Source organism: Leuciscus leuciscus (genome assembly GCF_965113295.1).
Source record: "Leuciscus leuciscus genome assembly, chromosome: 17".
NCBI lineage: Eukaryota > Metazoa > Chordata > Actinopteri > Cypriniformes > Leuciscidae > Leuciscus > Leuciscus leuciscus.
This window is the reverse complement of record NC_138741.1, coordinates 33,507,627-33,527,693: the sequence shown is the minus strand read 5'-3', so window position 1 is coordinate 33,527,693 and position 20,067 is coordinate 33,507,627. Positions and strand designations below refer to the sequence as shown.

General features: G+C 38.2%; 1 protein-coding gene across 5 annotated transcripts in view; it reads left to right on the top strand.

Annotated features, from left to right (window-relative positions):
* Positions 1-20,067, top strand: part of myt1lb (myelin transcription factor 1-like, b) — a 148,159-nt gene that overhangs the window by 75,544 nt on the left and 52,548 nt on the right. For 3 of the 5 annotated variants that reach the window (XM_082143416.1, XM_082143414.1, XM_082143417.1), the window contains exons 5-7: positions 2,614-3,032; positions 6,156-6,715; positions 10,128-10,566. In XM_082143416.1, the coding sequence (XP_081999542.1) occupies positions 2,614-3,032; positions 6,156-6,715; positions 10,128-10,566 (1,418 nt within the window). The remainder of the gene's footprint in view (positions 1-2,613; positions 3,033-6,155; positions 6,716-10,127; positions 10,567-20,067) is intronic. The other 2 variants (XM_082143415.1, XM_082143418.1) reach the window with 1 other exon arrangement.

The window sequence follows — 20,067 nt, the reverse complement described above, 5'->3', positions numbered from 1 at the left end:
TGTGTGTGTGTGTGTGTGTGTGTGTGTGTGTGTGTGTGTGTGTGTGTGTGTGTGTGTGTGTGTGTGTGTGTGTTTACATGACTGCTAAAGTTAGCAGGGCATTAGTGATTTAACGCATTCAATTCTAACAGGACAGGAATTTAACACAAGCTTTTTCATTGTATGGTTGGTCCTCCAAATATTGGATTATTATTCAGGATTATTTTGTTGTTTTATCATGAATTGAATTGCTGCTTATTACATTTCAGATTTATTCAAATTAAATATCATAAATATATAAAATAGCTTTACTTTATGAAACATGAGAACTGCATGTTAAAACCCATGTTAAGACCCAGTTAGGATATTTAAATGTAATATTTAATTTAAAACAAAACATAAAAAGACCAATACTGTAAAAATGTGTTTTTTTTTAGGTGTAAGAAATTGAATGTTTTACTTTTTACTAGAAAATACTATTTAAGTATTTCTACTTAAACATTTCATGTTTACTTCAATTTATTACTTGCCATTTCTTTGTAATTTTCTGTGAAATTTACTAGCAAAGTGAAAATTGTTTCTGCACCAGTTTTTGTTCCAGCGCAGTTGTTGTCAGTATGTATCAGTTCAGCAGGTTCTGCTGTTGTGCAAAATTTCTGCACACAAACAATATGCAATAGTATTAATGAACGCCTATTATGCCGTTTTGATTTGACCTTTCCTATACTGTGTAATGTGGCTGTTTGTGCATTTAAACAATCTGCAGCGTTACAAAGCACAAAGAGTGGATTTCTCCAAAAGAAAACTCCAAAAGTGGATTTTCTCCAAAGAAATGCCTCAATTGTAGTTCTGCCATTATTTCCTTGACCTTGCAATGTCACCATGTTACAAAATTTCCAAACACATTCCCATTTGCAATGTTATCCCATTTTATAATGTTATACTATAGTTTTTGCTTCTTTTTTTTTTTTTTTTGCGAGAGCAAAAACACATTGTTTGGACTTTCAATACTGACACCATAGATATCATAGATTTAATACTGTTTACAGCTGCTCATGACGCCTCAATATTTCTCATATCTGTGAGACAAGTAGCCGATATGCAAAGTTTCGGTTCATTTTTGTGACGCGCTCCAGTTCACGAAGACCGAGACGGCAGAAAGCACATTCTGTTGGTTTTCTTTATTTTACAAAAGTACAACATTTTGTTGTTATTGTGAGTTTACACAAATAAAAGTAGACATTTACAGTTTTGATTGATGTCTTATCTGTATGTATGACAAAAAATGACAGAGTATTTTAAGTTGTATCCACTGTTATTAGGAAAGAATCGCGCTGGCGTCTCCATGTCATTCAGCGCTAATACTTTAGCTTTCACACTCCACACACACACTTGGATATTCTCCTAATAATAGAGCACATTTATCGAGGTTAACATTAGAATGAGCGGTCAAGTTACTTACATGTTTCAATTGATAAGCCATATTTAAGGTTGATGGATGATTGACGAAAGTTTGGATTTCCTGCCTGACTTACTGTAATTACCACAAATAACTGACGTTTTTTTTTCTTTCTGCGACTAACCGACTAATAGAATTTTGGTTGAATAAGCCTCTCCTCATTGAATAATGTTCAGTTTGACTATTAGAGGGCATCCCTAGTTATATCATATTTCACTTTTAATAGTCTATTTATAAATGCTTTCTATCTCTTTAACCAGAACTATTGTTACAATCATGATGGAAAGCAAAAACAGCATTTAATCTTCGTCACTCTCTCAGCCCCTGAACTAAAATGAAATGATACTATAACCTGCCAGCAGGTGGTGGACAATTGTTGTCTTAACGAGTGACTCATTGAATAGTTGAGTCAAACGATTCCTTCAAATCAGCTGATTCGTGTCTACTGTCTTTATGAGTAGGTCGTTGAGGATCTATTTTCACTGGCAAATTAGAGCACAAACAGTCACTATGGACAATTCTGGCCTGGTTTCACAAACAGGGCTTAGATTAAGCCAGAATTAGACACTCTTGCTCATGTGGTATTGCTTATAAATATATTAAAAACAAGAACTTATACAGAGAGATTTTTTTTGCACCATATCTTGGATTTTTGGGGTATTTTTTCCCCAAGCCCCTGTTATGTTCAGATGTGTGTGTGTGGTGTGATGGGATGGGGCTCTATTTTAAGTGAGGCCAGTTTCAAGTGAAACGGGTTAAAGACACTCTCAGAAAAAAGGTACAAAAGCTACATATTAGTACCTAAAAGGAACAAAAGTGTACCTTTTGAAAAGGTACCGGCCCAGTGACAGCTTTTGTAGCTTTTTTTTCTGAGAGTGTAGCAAAGGCCGCTACTGACAATGTGGGCACTTTAAATATATTGTCTCACGGTTTTGTTGTCATTCATTGCAAATTGAATTTGGCGTCTACCCTGACTAAGGTCTATTGATTGTTCCACTTGTGTAACCCCTTAATGATTTGGCATGCAGCCTGCTATATTTGTCCCAATTCAAAACTCCTTCAGCCTGTGTGCTGTAAATTATGTACCTTGGTCTTAAGTGAGCTGGACTGTATTAAAGCCCAGCAATTCACAAGCCAGCATGCTAATTGCCTTTTTCTTATCTCTCCATGTCCAGTGTGTATGGCTGTCCCGTCGCCAAGAAGAGAAAACCCCTGGAGACTCACGCCCTGGAGCCCTCGGCCAAGAGGAAGGTCTTTCTAACAGTCGTAGACCAGCAGTCAATGGAGAAATGCTACGGAACACACAAAATGGAGGAGATGGATGAAAAAGAGGAAGAGGAGGAGGAGGAGGAAGAGGAAAGGGAAGAAGAAGAAGAAGAGGAAGTGGATGAGGAATATACAGACAACGAGGAACAATATGATCAGGAAGAGGTAGAAGTGATTAATGGAGAAGATGAAGAGGTGGAGCAGGAAGAAGAGGAAGTGGTGCAGGAGGAAGAGGAAGATGGAGTAGAAAGAGAGGGGGAAGATGATGAAGAAGTGGATGAGATAGAGGAAGATGAGGAAGAGAATGAGGAGCAAATTCAAGAAATAGGTGAGGGCACAAATAAATCCATAAAAGGTGGACAGAGAATGAGTTATTATGCAGTAATTTGGCTCTCAGTTTTAACCCTGTGAAGCATTGATCATTTCTGAGGCCTTGGAAATGTGTGTATCACATCTTTATAGGGTTAATCTGGCATTAGAATGCTTTATTTTTGGGTTCAGAAACAAAACCAGACCTGAATGTGAAGCGAGTATTTCAGCCTCCAGAGGGGTAGAGGAGGTGATTTGGCAGTTAGGCATCTTTAGAAGAAGGTCACCGTAATTTGAGGTGCAGTTGGATGATTTTGCGATGACCTTCAATACGGTCTCAGTATCAGGCTAAAAACAGCCCTCTCAAAACAGAGGTGCTCAGTTCCGAATGAAGGTGAGCTTTGAAGTGCAGCGCTCTGGCAGGGCCAATGCCCTCAAATAGGAGCAACATTCAGATTGATAAAAAAAAGGTTTCAAATCTTTAAAGTCCCCCTGTGGTGAAAATAATGTTTTTAATGTTGTTTATTTTTATTTTATGTTGTTTAGTTTGTGTTTTTAATATGCTTTAAGACAAACCATGTGTAAATTCATAAGTCGACAGCATTGCTGAGTATTTTCTCCTTAAAACTGCAGTGAACCAAAGACAGTCTCAAAAACACGGTTTGAAATCGCTGGTGTTACTGACGTCACAAACTACCTTATAACCAATCAGATCAACGTGTGATCATCAACCAGTGGATCTCTGAGCTGAGTGAGTGAGTGGAGGCGGGGCTCATTTGCATATTCATATAACCGCGTATACTAAATGAGGCAAAGGTGTAGAGTTACATTCAAGCTATTTTAAGGCATGAATAATTTTTTTCCAAGGAAAAAACTTTTAAATGTCATTTTGGTGATCAAAGTTGAGTTTTAAGGGATACAATTATTCACTACAGGGGGACTTTAAGGAAACATTTCAGACAATATATATTTTCCATAATTTCATTTAAACAACGAATACTATTGGTTCTACAGTTACTCCTAATATGAAATACTGAGTAAGGTCTTGCAGAGAGCATCACGATATTTATTGCTACTAATCATAACATGAACTCGGGTCGCCATTTGACATTACGCTGCCCACAAGGCTATCGCTCAGTCATAACAGCAAATTTTTATCAGTTATTTCGTCTATGGGTCTTTATTTTCTCACAGTCTTCTGCTCGGTCGAAATAAGATACAGATAAAGTAGCACAGTAAAGATTACATTTATTTGAATGATTAGTGAGAGAGTGATTGCATGTGTGAATTAATCCTACCGGTGCAGCGTCTCTCTAATAGTGCAGCTGTGGGTTTTAGTTACTTCAAAAACAGAAAGCAATAGGCTAAATGATAGCACTGTTCAGTTTATAAGCTATTTTATTGATAAATCACAGAAAAGCGCTGACAGCAATTTTTTGCGTTACTGAATGTTTCTGTGTGGACTTGATCTGCACATAATGTGTGCACTACTCTCTGTCTGTGTTACGATGTTGCAGCACATTGGTTTAGAACAGCGATGAACTTACCTGTACAATAAACTGATTAAAACCTGCATTCACCCGATCAATATTGAGTATCCAGATGATATAAACAAATATAACTTGTGGAGCGCTCTCTGAGATATGCATTTATTTGTCATTTTGGAAACAGGATGTAAAAGAGAACTTTAAAGATTGCTTATCCTGTGCCCCCCTCTATAGGACAGTATTCGTGTTACATGTAAATCTATCCATTATTAATTTTGAACAATAAATACATAAGGGATAATGTACATTCAGCCGGTTGCAATCTCAGAATAAACCCCCGACAGGGTGATGAGGATCTTACATCAGCCTGAAGGGGTTATTCTGAGATAACAGAATAACCTGTACTGGATGTACAGTATCCCGATTATTACACAGCTACTTGCCACATAAGTGAATAATTAGACACAAAATATTGTTCTGAGTCTAAATATTTTGTTAGCTCTTTAAATGCAAAGCTTCCGCGGAAAGAGCAGTTGCTAGCAAGCGGCATGTTCAAACTAGACGGACATTTAAGAGATACGTTATACAGTCACACCACTTATTACACAGTATTTCGCCACATAAATAATTATGGGGAAAAGAGATATTGATCTGAGATGAAACTTTTAAAATCGTACCAGTTTGTTATCTTATAATCCAACAGTGTACAAAACAATCGTCGCAAAATGGCAGCGGCTGAGTTTGTACAGTATGAAACAAGAGAGAGCGAGTCCTCGATACTGGATGGCATAATTAAATAACTGTACACAAAATATTGATTTGACTGAGTTTTAATATGTTATTAAATCTATCTATCTATCTATCTATCTATCTATCTATCTATCTATCTATCTATCTATCTATCTATCTATCTATCTATCTATCTATCTATCTATCTATCTATCTATCTATCTATCTATCTATCTATATTAGTATGAATAGCCACAGGTTGTTTGCTAAACAAAGCCAACTTAACTTAATAGTACACAAGATGCCAATGGTTTCAGTATTTGTCTGAGCTGGTGGCTCAGTTCTGGTGGTCTGTGAATGTCTGCTTAATAACGGAGTAGGCGTGAGGTGTGTCACACACACACACACACACACACACACACACACACACACACACACACACACACACACACACACACACACACACACACACACACACACACACACACACACACACACACTCCCTCCACTCATTCTCCAATCAGACCTGACAGAGCCTTCTAGTCTAATTAACAATCAAACGCCCACATGTATTGGCATTAACCCTGTTTCCTGTGCTGTTTTCTTACCTAAGATATTGGCTTTGTCTCAAAACCTAGTGAGCTGACTACATGAACAGTTGTCGACAGCATGTTAATTCAATTAGAACCTTATAAGTTACTGATTTTGCTCTTCATAGGCACAGCCTATAATTGCCCCCATCAATTTCTAAGGCCAGATCTACATTAATCTGGATACAAACGTTATTGTTTTCAAATACCTCATATTTCACAGTCCACACTACAACTTGTTTTCAAAATTATCCACTTTGGATCTTCAAGAAACAAGCGTTAGGCTCTCAGTTTAACTGCTACTGTAGTATGAAAACATTTGCTTGTCTTTCACAGAGAGTGACCATATGAATTGCAGTCCCAGCAGATCAAGCCCCTCCATGGAGAAGGACAACAACAACAACGAAGAATATGAGAACTATGATGAACTGGTGGCCAAATCTCTGCTTAACCTGGGCAAGATCGCAGAGGATGCTGCTTACCGGGCCATGACCGAGTCCGAGATGAACAGCAACTCCTCAAACAGTGCAGAAGAGGAAGAGGAGGAGGATGAAGATGAAGAGGACGATGAAGATGACGAAGATGAGGAGGGCTCAAGGAAAGGTGAGCTGAGTCTGGATGTGAACAGTGATGTGGTAAGAGAGACTGTGGACTCTCTAAAGCTCCTGGCTCAGGGTCACGGGGTCACGCTCTCAGAAAACCTCCATGATGAGCCGTACCAGGACGACGGGGGCGAGAACATCAACGGCAGAGCCACCATTACAGGTCAGCTGGGGGAGAAGAGTGACGAGGAAGTTTGTCTGAGCAGTTTGGAGTGTCTTCGCAACCAGTGCTTTGACTTGGCGCGCAAGCTAAGCGAGACCAAGCCATCCGAGCGGCTCAACAATAACCAGCAGGTATGCATGTTCATTTCGAGTTTTTTCCCAAACCTATGATAGCGAACGCATGCTAACCGACAATTAACCATTAACTGACAAGATTAGATTAGAATTGTATAGAATTAAGAATGAATTAATGATTTAGAAATTAGAATGAAATCAAATTAGAATGGACGTAGAGATAGAATGACACATTAAAAATATTAACCCCCATAAGAAGGGGTTTATTTTTTATACATAGCAGCATAAACAACAAAAAAACATTTAGGATTGTTACATCATCACTTACCAGCAGCGCTGCTGTGAACGGAGAAAAACAAAAGGAATAGAATGCATAGGCCTGCACAAAGTATATTTCATTTAAATCACTAACATTAGCAAAACAAAATCTGAATCCGGCGCCGATTGTGCTGTGAATATTGGCAGGGTTGCCAAGTTCACAGTTTTCCTGCAGAATTTGACTACTTTTAAACTGTTTCCCTAGGTAAAAAAAATCCCTCAGCTTAAAGGTTTGACATATTGCATAAATTGTATTTGACTGAATTAAATATTTGACATCAACACTGTGCTAGATGAGGAGTTTCATAAGGTTGAGCTCCTTTATGAAACTACTGAATAGTAAAAACTCAGACAAGCTGAGCAAAATGAGCTGAATGAAGGAAACAAAACGAAGACTGCCTTCTAAGGATCCTTTAAATTAAGACGACGTTCAGCGCTCGATGACGTGGCAGCCGAGAAATGCAGCCTTCTGTTTGAGAAGCAATCCATATGTGCAAATGAGTAAAGATTCATAGCTCTTTCCCTGGGATTGTCTTGCACCGCACATTCATAAGAGAGAAACGTTTCTGAGGCACGTTCAAATACATCATTAACAACTAGTTGTTAGTTCAGATTCGTACACACTGTGTAGAAATTGGGCAAATGCGGGTGTCACTATCTACATTTTTCGAGAGTTAATTGGGATTGGTAAAATGGGGTTTTCACTCCTGTGTGTGTATAGAAAAGGATTAAAGTGCCCATATATCTTTTTTCTCAGTCGCTTTGGTGCATTTCTCACATCACTATTTACATTTGCACAACAGTTAATGCAGTTCTCAAAACAATTAGTACAAACTGCAAAACCTAGTTGATAACCTGCAAAAGCGTGTCACTTGCTCAAATTGGATAACTCATTCCTCAAAAGCAAGTATTCATGTCAATGAAAGTGTCAGTGTCATCAAGATGAAAAGTCCTGACACCATTGTTTATGAACAAGATAGTCAAATGGCTTTGTCATGTTTTCATTATGACAGTTTTCTCTGTAAATGTTTTCCAATGCAAAAAAAGTCAGATCTTGGTGACACTACCTGAAAATGCTCAAGACAGCACTAGATACTATTTGCACAGCCATTTGAAAAATACAGTAAAGTTACACATTACTGTATTTAGTGAGGTAACTGAGTACAAGACACTGAATATGTATGTTTCACATTTTTACTGCATATTCTCTTTGCAATTCTAATTTGTTCACAGCATTGTGCAAAAGAACAAATACACCCTTATTTACAACAAACATAAACTCCCTGTGGGTAGAGCTGAGCACAACTGGAAACAATATTGCAGTACATATTGGAACTGAACATACAACATACATAGTACTGTAATCCTTCATGCACATCCAGAACATTGGTTGCAACTAATGCTTCACACACCCCTTCTCATCAGTGAAAGCTGAGATTCACCTGAGAGAAATTGTTCAATTTAGGAGACATAAAAAAAAATACAAAATAAAGATTAAAAATTTTTTGTAAAATTTGCTTGACAGATTTTGACATCTAGTTCAACATTTTTGTATGTAATGACTCAAGCAATGAAATGAGGACTATTAGTTTTATATGGAATGACTATTCAGCATTCATAGTTAATTTTGACTGACATGACATAAGCAAATGATAATGTTATAAAACAGCAGAGAGTTGTATGAAAGCAATTGATGCATGTCCAAAAGCATTTGCAATTTGTTGGAAGGAATGTGAAACTGCTACTATGATGTGCACAAATGACTAAATGTTGTGGAGGTTGAACTAACTGTTGTGCAAATGTAAATAGTGATGTGAGAAATGCACCAAAGCGACTGAGAAAAACTGTAACTTTTTGTGTAATATAGCAGTTTGTGCATGTAAACAATCGGAAAAGTTACAAAGCACAAAGTCCACGCCTAAGCGAATGAGTCTCTCCAACAATATAAACACTTGCCTTGAAGTCGGCATGAAACAGACATTGCGATAGTCTTTTCTTCGATACTGTGACGTATATATCAATGGTGGTACATTGCTGCCACATACATATTGTTTTTTCCACCCAATTATGTATTAATAACTAGATGTAATGTCGTTAAAACTATATATTTAATCATAATAATGAGATACTATGTAATTAAAATATGCTTTCCTGTAGCTCAAACAGTAGAGCGCTGCCGCTTGCAACAGCAAGGGCATGGGTACGATTCCCAAGGAAAGCAAGATCTGATAAGAATGTAAATGTGTACCTTGAAATGCAATGTTAGTTGCTTTGGATAAAAGCATCTGTCAAATACATAAATGTAAAACAACATATTTACTTGTTATAATGAAATATTTTATTGCTAAAACTACATATATTGTATGTGACTTAACAAGGTGGGAAATAGGTCTTTATCACAGTCCGCGTTCGAAAAGTGGAAGCCTCAAATAATATTGTAAAATAGCTTTTGCTGTAGCCTGGGTCAATTGCAGTGCATGCCCATAGCATGGGATTATTATGATCTATTGATGTTATAATGTGAAAAGCATATCGTTTTTAATGACATAATATGTTGTGATTACGAGAAAAAATATAGTTTTAACAACACATTATTTTGTTATTACGAAAATACATATAGTTTTAACAATATACCAGCTCATTATTACGAGAAAACATTGTTTAAACTTCATGACATCTTGTTATAAAGGCATAATAGAGTGAAAAAAAAGAATATGTATAATATGCAATGCACCTCTGTATATATCTGAGTGAAAGAGCTTCTCCATCAAGAACAAATGTAGTGCGAGGCTTGATTTTGTCCATGAGAATGAATCAGATGTTTGGATGGTTGTGGTTTGCTATTGGTGGATCTCATGTGAGTGACAGGTTGACCCGCCCTCACGCCAGTAAACACATCATCAGAGAAGAGAAGTGATGATTAAAGAGTACAAGGCACATGGATTATAAAAAAATGATGATGTGCACACATTTATGATAAATATATGTTCCATGAAACAATAGGAATTTTCAATTTTGATTTTATGGTGACAACTAAATTTCTCTGCAGTGTATAAATGGCCATATACTTCCTTTTAAAATTTGTATCATTACTTTTTATGTTGGTCTAGATAGATAGATAGATAATGGTAATTATCTGCATCCCCACCAGCAGGCTCATCATCTTTATCAAGAGGCTCAACAGCAGCAGCATCATCAGACTCATGAGGAGTGCCGTGTCCTCGAGCGAAACTACTCCGACATGGTCAACCTGATGAAGCTTGAGGAGCAGCTCAGCCCGAGATCCAAGGCTTTCTCCAGCTGCGCCGCAGAGCACAAGTGCTTCCAGGACTGCGATGAAGACACCACCTCTGTCACGTCCGACCGCTCGGAGGACGTTTTCGACATGACCAAGGGCAACCTGTCACTGCTGGAGAAGGCCATAGCGCTGGAAACAGAGCGGACTAAAGCCTTGCGGGACAAAATGGCGTCGGAAGCAGTCAGGAGAGATAGACTGCGTTTGCATGAGGACGGTTTGAGGCACAGCTGTGCCGAGGAGCGGAAGGCACGTCTGCACCACGATGGCCTAAAGAAGCCTTACTACCTTAAAGGTAATCTCATATTACAAAACACGACCAGTACTGGAACTAATTGTCTTAAGAGATAAGTTCCCAATATTCTTAAGGCAGAGTATTGTTTTTTGCCTGGGAGTAAAAAGAAGTTCAAAATACCTGAACAGAAGCTTACTGAGAATGGCTTTTAGATGCATATGCAGCGTGTGCTGTGTGCTTTCCTCTCAAAAACAAAATAAACACCACAAAAATGAGAAAACAGCCGTTAAGAAAGCATCTGATCATAGCGAAGTCAACATGTTTGCACCAGCTCTGCAATTCGGCTCTCCAGTCAAGTCACCCACTTTATACAACAGATTGCTTTAAAGCAGCAGCTTTACAGTATTAAACATGAAAAACAGTGTCAGTCGCTTTAGCTATCTGTCGCTAATTCCGTCGTTATCAGCATAGTTCAACGAAACGATGTTTCCCGAAAGCATTCGCGAACAGCATCGCAAAGTTGTGTGTTTGGAACAACAGCTCTCGATCTGTGTTAGAAGCAGAGTTTCTTGTTTGCATGACATGTGGACTCAATAAATACTTATCTTGAGCAAAATAAGCAAGTTGACATTCAGGACAATCTGTATCTTTTATTTAGAATACATACAAATGTTATTTATGTGTTTAGTTTCTCAAGAGATTTAAAGCGTCGTTTCTGAAGAATGCGCATGTGCGAACGTGCTCTAGTGCGTTAGAACGAGCCTATGATTAAATCTGGAAATAAAGCAAAATAACTGAGAAAAACGAGGAACAGTCCTCAGAAGACATGTCCGTCATTTATAGCAAAACATCTAGCATTAATTCGATCTCAAACAGATTCATTAAAAGTAGTCCACCACGTGTGTGACATCATTAACCAATGAGGACAACCCCCTTTCATTGTTCTGCTTCATCGAAGTACAAAATAAATGTTGAAAAGGTGGAGCCTCTGCTTTGGGGTCAAGTTAATCAAGTCAGTGATATGACTAACTAATGAATGCAAATAATACCCTCTCCAATTATATTTAGACCCACATTTATTCATGCAATACACAATTTTAACCTTGATTTTCCACTCACCGACAATTAAGGGAGCTCACCGACAAAAGCCAAAAATCGCAGGTAAATTGTTTTCATGAGTGATAATTGCTACACTGAAAAAAATATTTGGTGTAGGATTATTGCACTTTGTAACATTGAATTAAACATGGAATTTTTAAATAGAAATCTTTATTATTAATCTTTATTTTTTTATATATATACTCCAATAATCTTTGTTTTATTTACAATAAATAATGTGTGAGTTTTCAAAGACGTGATCTGAGAGAAGCGCCTCCACCCAAGAGATATTTACCAGGTTAAATATCTAAACCTGTCTACGATCCAAGTCCTGCAGTGTGAAATGTGTTTTGAGTGGAACTGACATCGGCAATGACAGGCAGTTGTGAATAATCCACAGTTACGTATAAGAGTAGCTGATTAGCTATCAGAGGACTTTAAAGTCATTTAGTGTATGGGCCGCATTACTCAAAAAAAAAAAAAGTTTATTCCATAAAATTGTTGCTTATGTGTGTTTTGCATTTTTTGTCTTAGTAAGACTAACAGTATGTTAGTGCACATGCTACCAATTTACACTCACATTTTCCTTCTTTTTCCAAATTGTTCTCTGGCACTCTCCACTGCACGTCTCATAACACCCCAAATGTTAAAAAAGACTAGGAATAATAGCATGCGATTATAACATTACTGTATGTAAGGGGAAATTAATGTATTACGATGAAACCTGAGAGTAAGAATATTTAGAAAATTAGTATCATCACCTTCAACAATGTATGTAATTACAGTTATTTTCTTCTACTCACCCTCATTTCGTTCCAAACTGTGTGACTTCCTTTCTTCCATGGAACACAAAATAAGACATTTTAAGCAATTCTTTCCATGCAATGACAAAATACATTGGCAGGGGCCATCAAGCTCCAAAAAGAAAAAAGACAGAAGCCATATGCTTTGTGTGAGGAACAGACCACCATAACTTCATTCACAGCTCATGCAACTTGGCATGTTGCATGTGGTTAATAGACAGGTGAGAAGCAATAGTATTTCAAACCGGGCAAGTTTGAAAATATGCATGCAAATGTTTAATAAATACAGTGCAAATATTTTAGAGATCTGTGGAAAATGTACAACCAACGGACATTATTTCATTGTATTAGGCAATGTGAGCACCAACAGTGCTTTTGGAAAGTAGTTTGTACAATATGTAAAATTATTGCCCCAAGATTTGTGACTTTGGTCTTCCTCCGCCTGTCATATCTTTATAATTAAATGAACAGAAGTTTGTAAACTTATGTCGGGGCTTATCTTTAAATAATTTTCTTCTTGTTTAGCAATGGAAATGTTCAACTATTCAATCAATCAAAAAATAAATAAAATTAACATTGTTTTTATGATTTGGGACTCATTTTTTCTTTTTCTTTTTTTTTTTTAGAACAGATTGAGTTGACTCATGGAGTAATGCTAACAAGTACACCAATGAGCTATATAGTAATAAACAACCTAAATGAAAGTTATTATATGGCTTCAGAAGACTTCATTTCTGTGTGAGCTGCTCCTTTAAAAATAAAATGATATCACCGTACTTTTTTAACATCGCCAGAGCAGATAGGTCAGTTTAAGTGGACAAGTTCAGCGCTTTTCTGCGTTCCTTTGCCCTGAGAGAGGATCCCATACTGACCCCAGGACAAGCTTTCTCAAACATCCCCATGCCTGCAGTGCAAACAGCAGTGGCTTAATGCTGTTCAAACAGGCCAGCATGGCCACATCACAGGCTAAGCTTGTCAGGCATAAGTAATGGCGATCTGCACGGCCGGGAGAACAGCAAATCTCATCCCAGGGACACAGCCTGTGCTCATGCTGCCTATTTATAAACCTCTGCATGGAAATATAGCTCTGGCACTGGAGATCACTGCATGGAGAAACATACTGGGAAATTAGACAGTGCTGCTTATTTTGAGGAAGTTTCAATAGGATTCCTGGTTTATTCCTGTTTCTCCAGGGATAGAGGAGCAAGACTGAAGGATTATTGTATCCACAAAACCGTTGCATGTTCATGCCATACATAATCATAAAGCAGGCATTTAAAGAGGCCATGTGATGCTATTTTAAAAGGTTAATATTTTGTTTATTGGGTGTTATAGAATAGGCTTGTAATGTTCAATAAACACATTATTTGTCACATACTGTACATTATTGCAGCACCTCTATTCCCAGTCTGTCTGAAACGCTCTGATTTCTACAAAGCCCCTCCTTCCGAAAAGTTCAGAGTGCTCTGATGGCCAGCTAACCCAGTGTGTTGTGATTGGCCAAACAGCTTTCCAAAAGTTTTCCACAGTTTGTGTGCTTTTTCTGGGTGAATCGGAGTGAACTGCGGAGCTAATAGAGACTCATGAACACTGAGTTGTGCAGCCGTGCACAGAAGACCAACGGCCAAGGTCAAGAATTTCGTTAAATAATACATTAAATTTCGCAAACCCCCAGAGCACTTGGAATGTACACCACGGGTTACATGGGATCATTCTGTGATACTTTTGGTTCTTTTCTAAAAAGCTTGATGCTGGTCGCTATTCACTGCCATTATATGGACGAACGCGAGCGGGACATTTAAAAAAAATTATCCTTTTGTGGTCCATAAAGATGGGCATATGGCATTAGAACAACACTAGGGTGAGTAAATTATGACTTAGTTCACCCTAAAATGAAAATTATCCCTTTTAGACCTAATGCATGCATTAAATAAGCGGTTTTATTTCCCAACTGTTTGCTTAAGACATAACAGACTGTGCTTCAGCAAATACCCACCAAGCCAGGGATTTTGACATATTTCATGTATACATTAATATGTATTTGACCGATTAGGTTTGAACCCGAAGTCCAAAGTTCACTTCGCTTGTCTGTTTTCTACTCTGTCTCAGAATGTGCGCACAGAAAGTAGGGTTACTGTAGGATTGTTGTCGTTGCAATCTCTGTGCAATGACTTTGCAGATTTATTGTCCGTTTCAGACACCTTGTGAACTGCCAGACCTGTGAATCTACTGAAGAAATTTGAGCAGCGCACAGAAAAATTGTCTCGAAAGTTTTGCTTCATCTGATCAGCTCTTCTGATCGGCCTTTATAGAGACCACCGATCAAACTATATCAAGTGATTATCAGCCAATAACGATCAGACGCCTCAATCAGAGCACCCTTAATAACTATATAATAACCCTGGTTCAAAAAGAGGACACGTTTGGTCACTATATGCTTTCGTTGTATTGAAAATGTCTCCTTTGTATACAAAAAAAAAGGTCATGCTTTTTAAAATGATATGAGGTTCAGTAAATTATGTCAGAATTGTCTTTTTTGGGTGAACAAACCCTTAAAAACACATGCAAACTTTCATCTGCCGTTCTCCAGATGAGGAAGGGCTGACAGCACGCATGAAAGGACGTTCGGCCGGCATGCACGGCAGACACTATCTTTCTAATGGCAGAATAATGAGGGATGCTTGGCTTTTACACTGCGATAGCATCTCGCTATGGCAGAAATAGCAGCAGACGCTGCCTAACCAGGGGGCATTATGATTTATAAAAAGTGTGGAGGCCTGACAGTTATGGAAGGAGCTCTTCCTTAAAGAAGGCATGAGGCGGAGATGGAAATTGAACAGTATCAGTATGACCGATAACAAACGACAGGACCACTGACTGCACATTAATTATCCACAGACGCTATGGTAATGGGGGCCATTTGGTATGCAAAGCATGGCTTGTCCGGAGCCACAATCAATATCCAGCACTTTCTAATATGTATTCCGCTCAGCTTGGCTTTGCTATCTCTCCCTCGCTCGTTTGTTTTCTCTCTCTTTGAAATGGCTGCAGAATAGTCTGAGGATTCAGGGCTTATTATCTTAAAGTGGCCCTATTAGGCTTTTTCGGACATTATCTTTCATGTAGTGTGTAATGTGTAGCTGTTTGTGAATGTAAAAGGTCTGAAAAGTAAAAAAAAATAAAAAATCAAAGTGCAGATAAACTTACGTAGGTTTATAAAAAATTTGCACAAAGCCAGCCTGTGGTCTTCATTGACTGCCAGTGAACAACATCTACTTTTCCTCGCTCAAACTCTGTAGTTGTTGCTGAGACTGGAATAATTTGGTCCGTGTTGTTGACATGTCGAGAATACGCTGTTTCCTACTCTGCGAAAGTAAGTCCTCTTTACATGTACTTCCAGAGGATGAGATTGGCACGGTAAAACCGACGCCACATTCTGCAAGCAGTCGACCAATCACAACAGATTGGGCTATCTGGCCAAAACAGCAGAGTAGACCAATCACAACAGACTGGGCCGTCTGACCAATCAGAGCAGAATAGACCAATCACAACAGACTTGGCCGTCTGACCAATCAGAGCAGAATAGACCAATCACAACAGACTTGGCCATCTGACCAATCAGAGCAGAGTAGACCAATCACAACATACTGGGTCATCTGACCAATTAGAGCAGAGTAGACCAATCACAACAGACTGGGCCATCTGACCAATCAGAGCAGAATAGACCAATCACAACAGACTTGGCCATCTGACCAATCAGAGCAGAGTAGACCAATCACAACAGGGGCATGTTCAAGTTCAAAACGGTGCGCAACGTTTTGCTACGGTTTCCGGGTTGAACGTCATGTTTCCTGGAAACGGCGTGCACCGGTGTGCAACGGGGTTTGAGATACGTTTTCTCTTGTTTGGTGGGTGTGTCAGAACTGCAGTCCAATCAGCAGCAACATGTATATAAAGCACGCGGTATTAAAGTGAACTCGCACAATGGGTTCAAGGAAAGTAATTTACAAATGTGTTCGATGCAGCTCGGTATACGCAACAACTGAGGATATTAGAAGACATGTTTGTCGTAAGTTTTATTGTAAAAATATAGGATATCAACATAATGATGTAGTTGTTTATATTTTTAGCTTCATTGCAAGTGTATGACATTTGGTATAGAAATAAACAATGGTAATTAAGTGCTTTTCCTAAAAATGAGAAAGAAAATACAGGGTATTAAAACAGTATGACCTACAAATAAAGTCAGTATGTGAGGCTAAATAGATGTATTTTAGTCTGAATTAGGTAAGATGTGTGCTTCCATTTCAGTTTCAGCAATCCCTTCACTCGATTGGGATGTTCTCTTTTGTTCTGGGCGGCAAGTGCAGTAACTGTAACATCGAGCATATTTTGTAGTATTAAACACATATTTATACCGACTTCATCAGGCTCAGAAAATTCTTCACAAAGAACACAAAGAATGAGCCTTCTCAGCTGCCATAGTTGCAACTCTTGCGTCATCAGAACAGTGTGTTCAACGCATCACCGTTTCTGTTTAAAACACGTTGTGCAACGTTTTGCCGGGGCTGAACGCAGCCCAGACTTGGCCATCTGACCAATCAGAGCAGAGTAGACCAATCACAACAGACTGGGTCATCTGACCAATTAGAGCAGAGTAGACCAATCACAACAGACTGGGCCATCTGACCAATCAGAGCAGAGTAGACCAATCACAACAGACTGGGCCATCTGACCAATCAGAGCAAATCAGAGCACAGTAGACCAATCACAACAGACTGGGCCATCTGACCAATCAGAGCAAATCAGAGCACAGTAGACCAATCACAACAGACTTGGCCATCTGACCAATCAGAGCAGAGTAGACCAATCACAACAGACTTGGCCATCTGACCAATCAGAGCAGAGTAGACCAATCACAACAGACTGGGTCATCTGACCAATTAGAGCAGAGTAGACCAATCACAACAGACTGGGCCATCTGACCAATCAGAGCAGAGTAGACCAATCACAACAGACTGGGCCATCTGACCAATCAGAGCAAATCAGAGCACAGTAGACCAATCACTACAGACTGGGCCATCTGACCAATCAGAGCAGAGTAGGCTTTCTGAAAGGTGCAGTTTAGAGAGACCGGATCCTTTATCAAACTCAATGATAAACTCAAAGAATTGAGGAAATCAATTACATGAATTGTTTAAGTTAACAAACTCAAAGATGAAGTTAGTATTCATTGATTTTGCACTACACAAAAAAAACCTAAAAAAAAAATGTAAATGCAATTTTATTGAAATATCAACTAAGCTAACTCATACAGTTTAATTGCATAAATATCATATTAACTCAAATATTTTGCATTTAACAGCTAGCTAGCAATAGCTGTGCCAAAGTTAGCCTGAAGCTGATTTTGTATATTGTCATTATTTTCATGACAATTAAGCATATCTCTGTCAGGTAAAGGATGAGGCAAGACCTCAATGCAGAGTTGATGGGCTTTTATTGAATCAAAAAATAAACAAAAACTTATCTGTGGGGGAAACAGGACCGGCTGGACTAGGCAGGAAACAACAGGGAGCATGTAAACACGGTGCACATACAATGATGATCTGGCACAGGACCGAACATACAGGGAGAAGGGATAGGGAAGGAAATCAGGAGGGTAACAAGGGAGAGCAGGTGGGGCAAATAAACCAATAATCAGGGAACAAGGAGGAGTGGTTAAGACAATAGACAGGACTGAGCAAATGGCACATAGAAACAAACATGACAAGCCATGTGCCCACACCAAACATGACAAAACAACAGCACATGGCCAGTGAACACAATCACAAGCCCGAATTAGACAGAAGTGTCGGGATCCGAACCCCACGCTCCGCACACGTTTTGTTGCTCATTATTCTCAATAACGATTCTCATTAGTTATCTTTATTGTAATAAAGTAAAACTATAGTACAGTACAAATTACTACAATCCAGTGCATCCAGTAGTTCTTTAGCTACAGTACCAACACTGTCGACCACAATAGGCCATCTATGGACGTGGATCAGAGTTTCATGTACATTTTTCATTGTTCAATGTAAAAGAAGCATCACTCCTCATGATTTTCCTCATGTTTCCTCCTCTGCAAGCTGTATGTCTATGCAACAAAAATGTGAGTTCTGTTTTCTGCCTTTTCTACTTTTTGGGAGAATTTCGGAGAACATGTGAATGAAAGAACATAAAAGACATTTTCTTTATGCAAAACAGAATAACTTTTTTCACTTGATTTTTAAATACTGTATGACCTGAACATTTCATGTGTTTGTGACCAATATTGCAATACTTTAGTGGATGTTGTTTCAAGCTCATATTCCAAAAGTTGGAGTAGCACTGCATTCTATTTTCAGTCTCAGTCTAAAACTCTAAAACTGAGCCCACGTCTTCCACATGCTCTCATGCTATTCCTGTCTGTTTTGAGATTACTTTGATACAGAAGGCAACATGATGCCTTTTACTAGGTTACTCCATCCTTAAAATTTTAATCAGTGGTAACTGTAGCATACTCACTTTCTCACTCACTCACTCACTCTCCTGTGCTCTCTCTATTTGAAACACAGCCAGTAGCCCTGGACAGCACATGAGGAAGAGATGTCCTCTGCAGATCTAGGTCCAGGATACACTAACAGGAGATACACTAACAAGGACAAAAGGTTGAAACTACATCACTGTTCACAAGTTTGGAGTCAGTATAAAAAAATAAAAAATAAATCTCTTCTGCTCACCAAGGCTGCATTTTTTTTAAATAAAAAAAAACAGTAAAAGCTGTAATAATGTGAAATATATTTACAATTTAAAATAACTGAATTTATAGTAAAATGTCATTTATTCCTGTGATCAAAGCTGTATTTTCAGCATCATTACTCCAGTCTTCAGTGTCACATGATCCTTCAGAAATCATTCTAATATGTTGAAAACAGTTGTGCTGCTTCATATTTTTGTGTAAACTGTGATTTTTCCAGGAATCTTTGATAAATAGAAAGTTCAAAAGAACAGCATTTATTTGAAATAGAAATATTTTGTAACATTATAAATGTCTTTACTGTCACTTTTGATATACTGTATATTACTGGCCCCAAACTTTAGAGCGGTAGTGTATATCCAAAATGTATGCAACACAGGTTTCCATGGTACACGCTGAATAGTAGCGAGGAAAAATATTTTGATTTGGAAAAAAATGTGTTTTAAAAAGAGTTGTGTGCTTATAATTTTTAGATGGTCAGATTGAAATAGATCTAAATATTGTACATTTGCGGTATTATAAAAAAAATATATATATGTTTTTTCCCCACTGGTCGACAATTGTGGTGTCATTGATTTTAGGTTTATTTGTTGCAAAAACAACTGCGGTGTCACGTTTCAGTCCAATGATGATGAAGAAGATTCAAATAGAAGTGTTTTTATTAACACAAAGATGATGCGAGACAGCGTTCAAGCACAAACACTCGAACAATACCGCACAATGAATGTGAACTAAAGAGGAATTTAAATACACAGTGATGATGAACCAAACTCAGACAGGTGTGCTTATAAATGGTAACTACAGTAACTAGTGGGGGGAAACAGAGAACAAAGGAGACATGTGAGTGATGATAAACAACTAAGGTCCTGTTTACAGCTGATA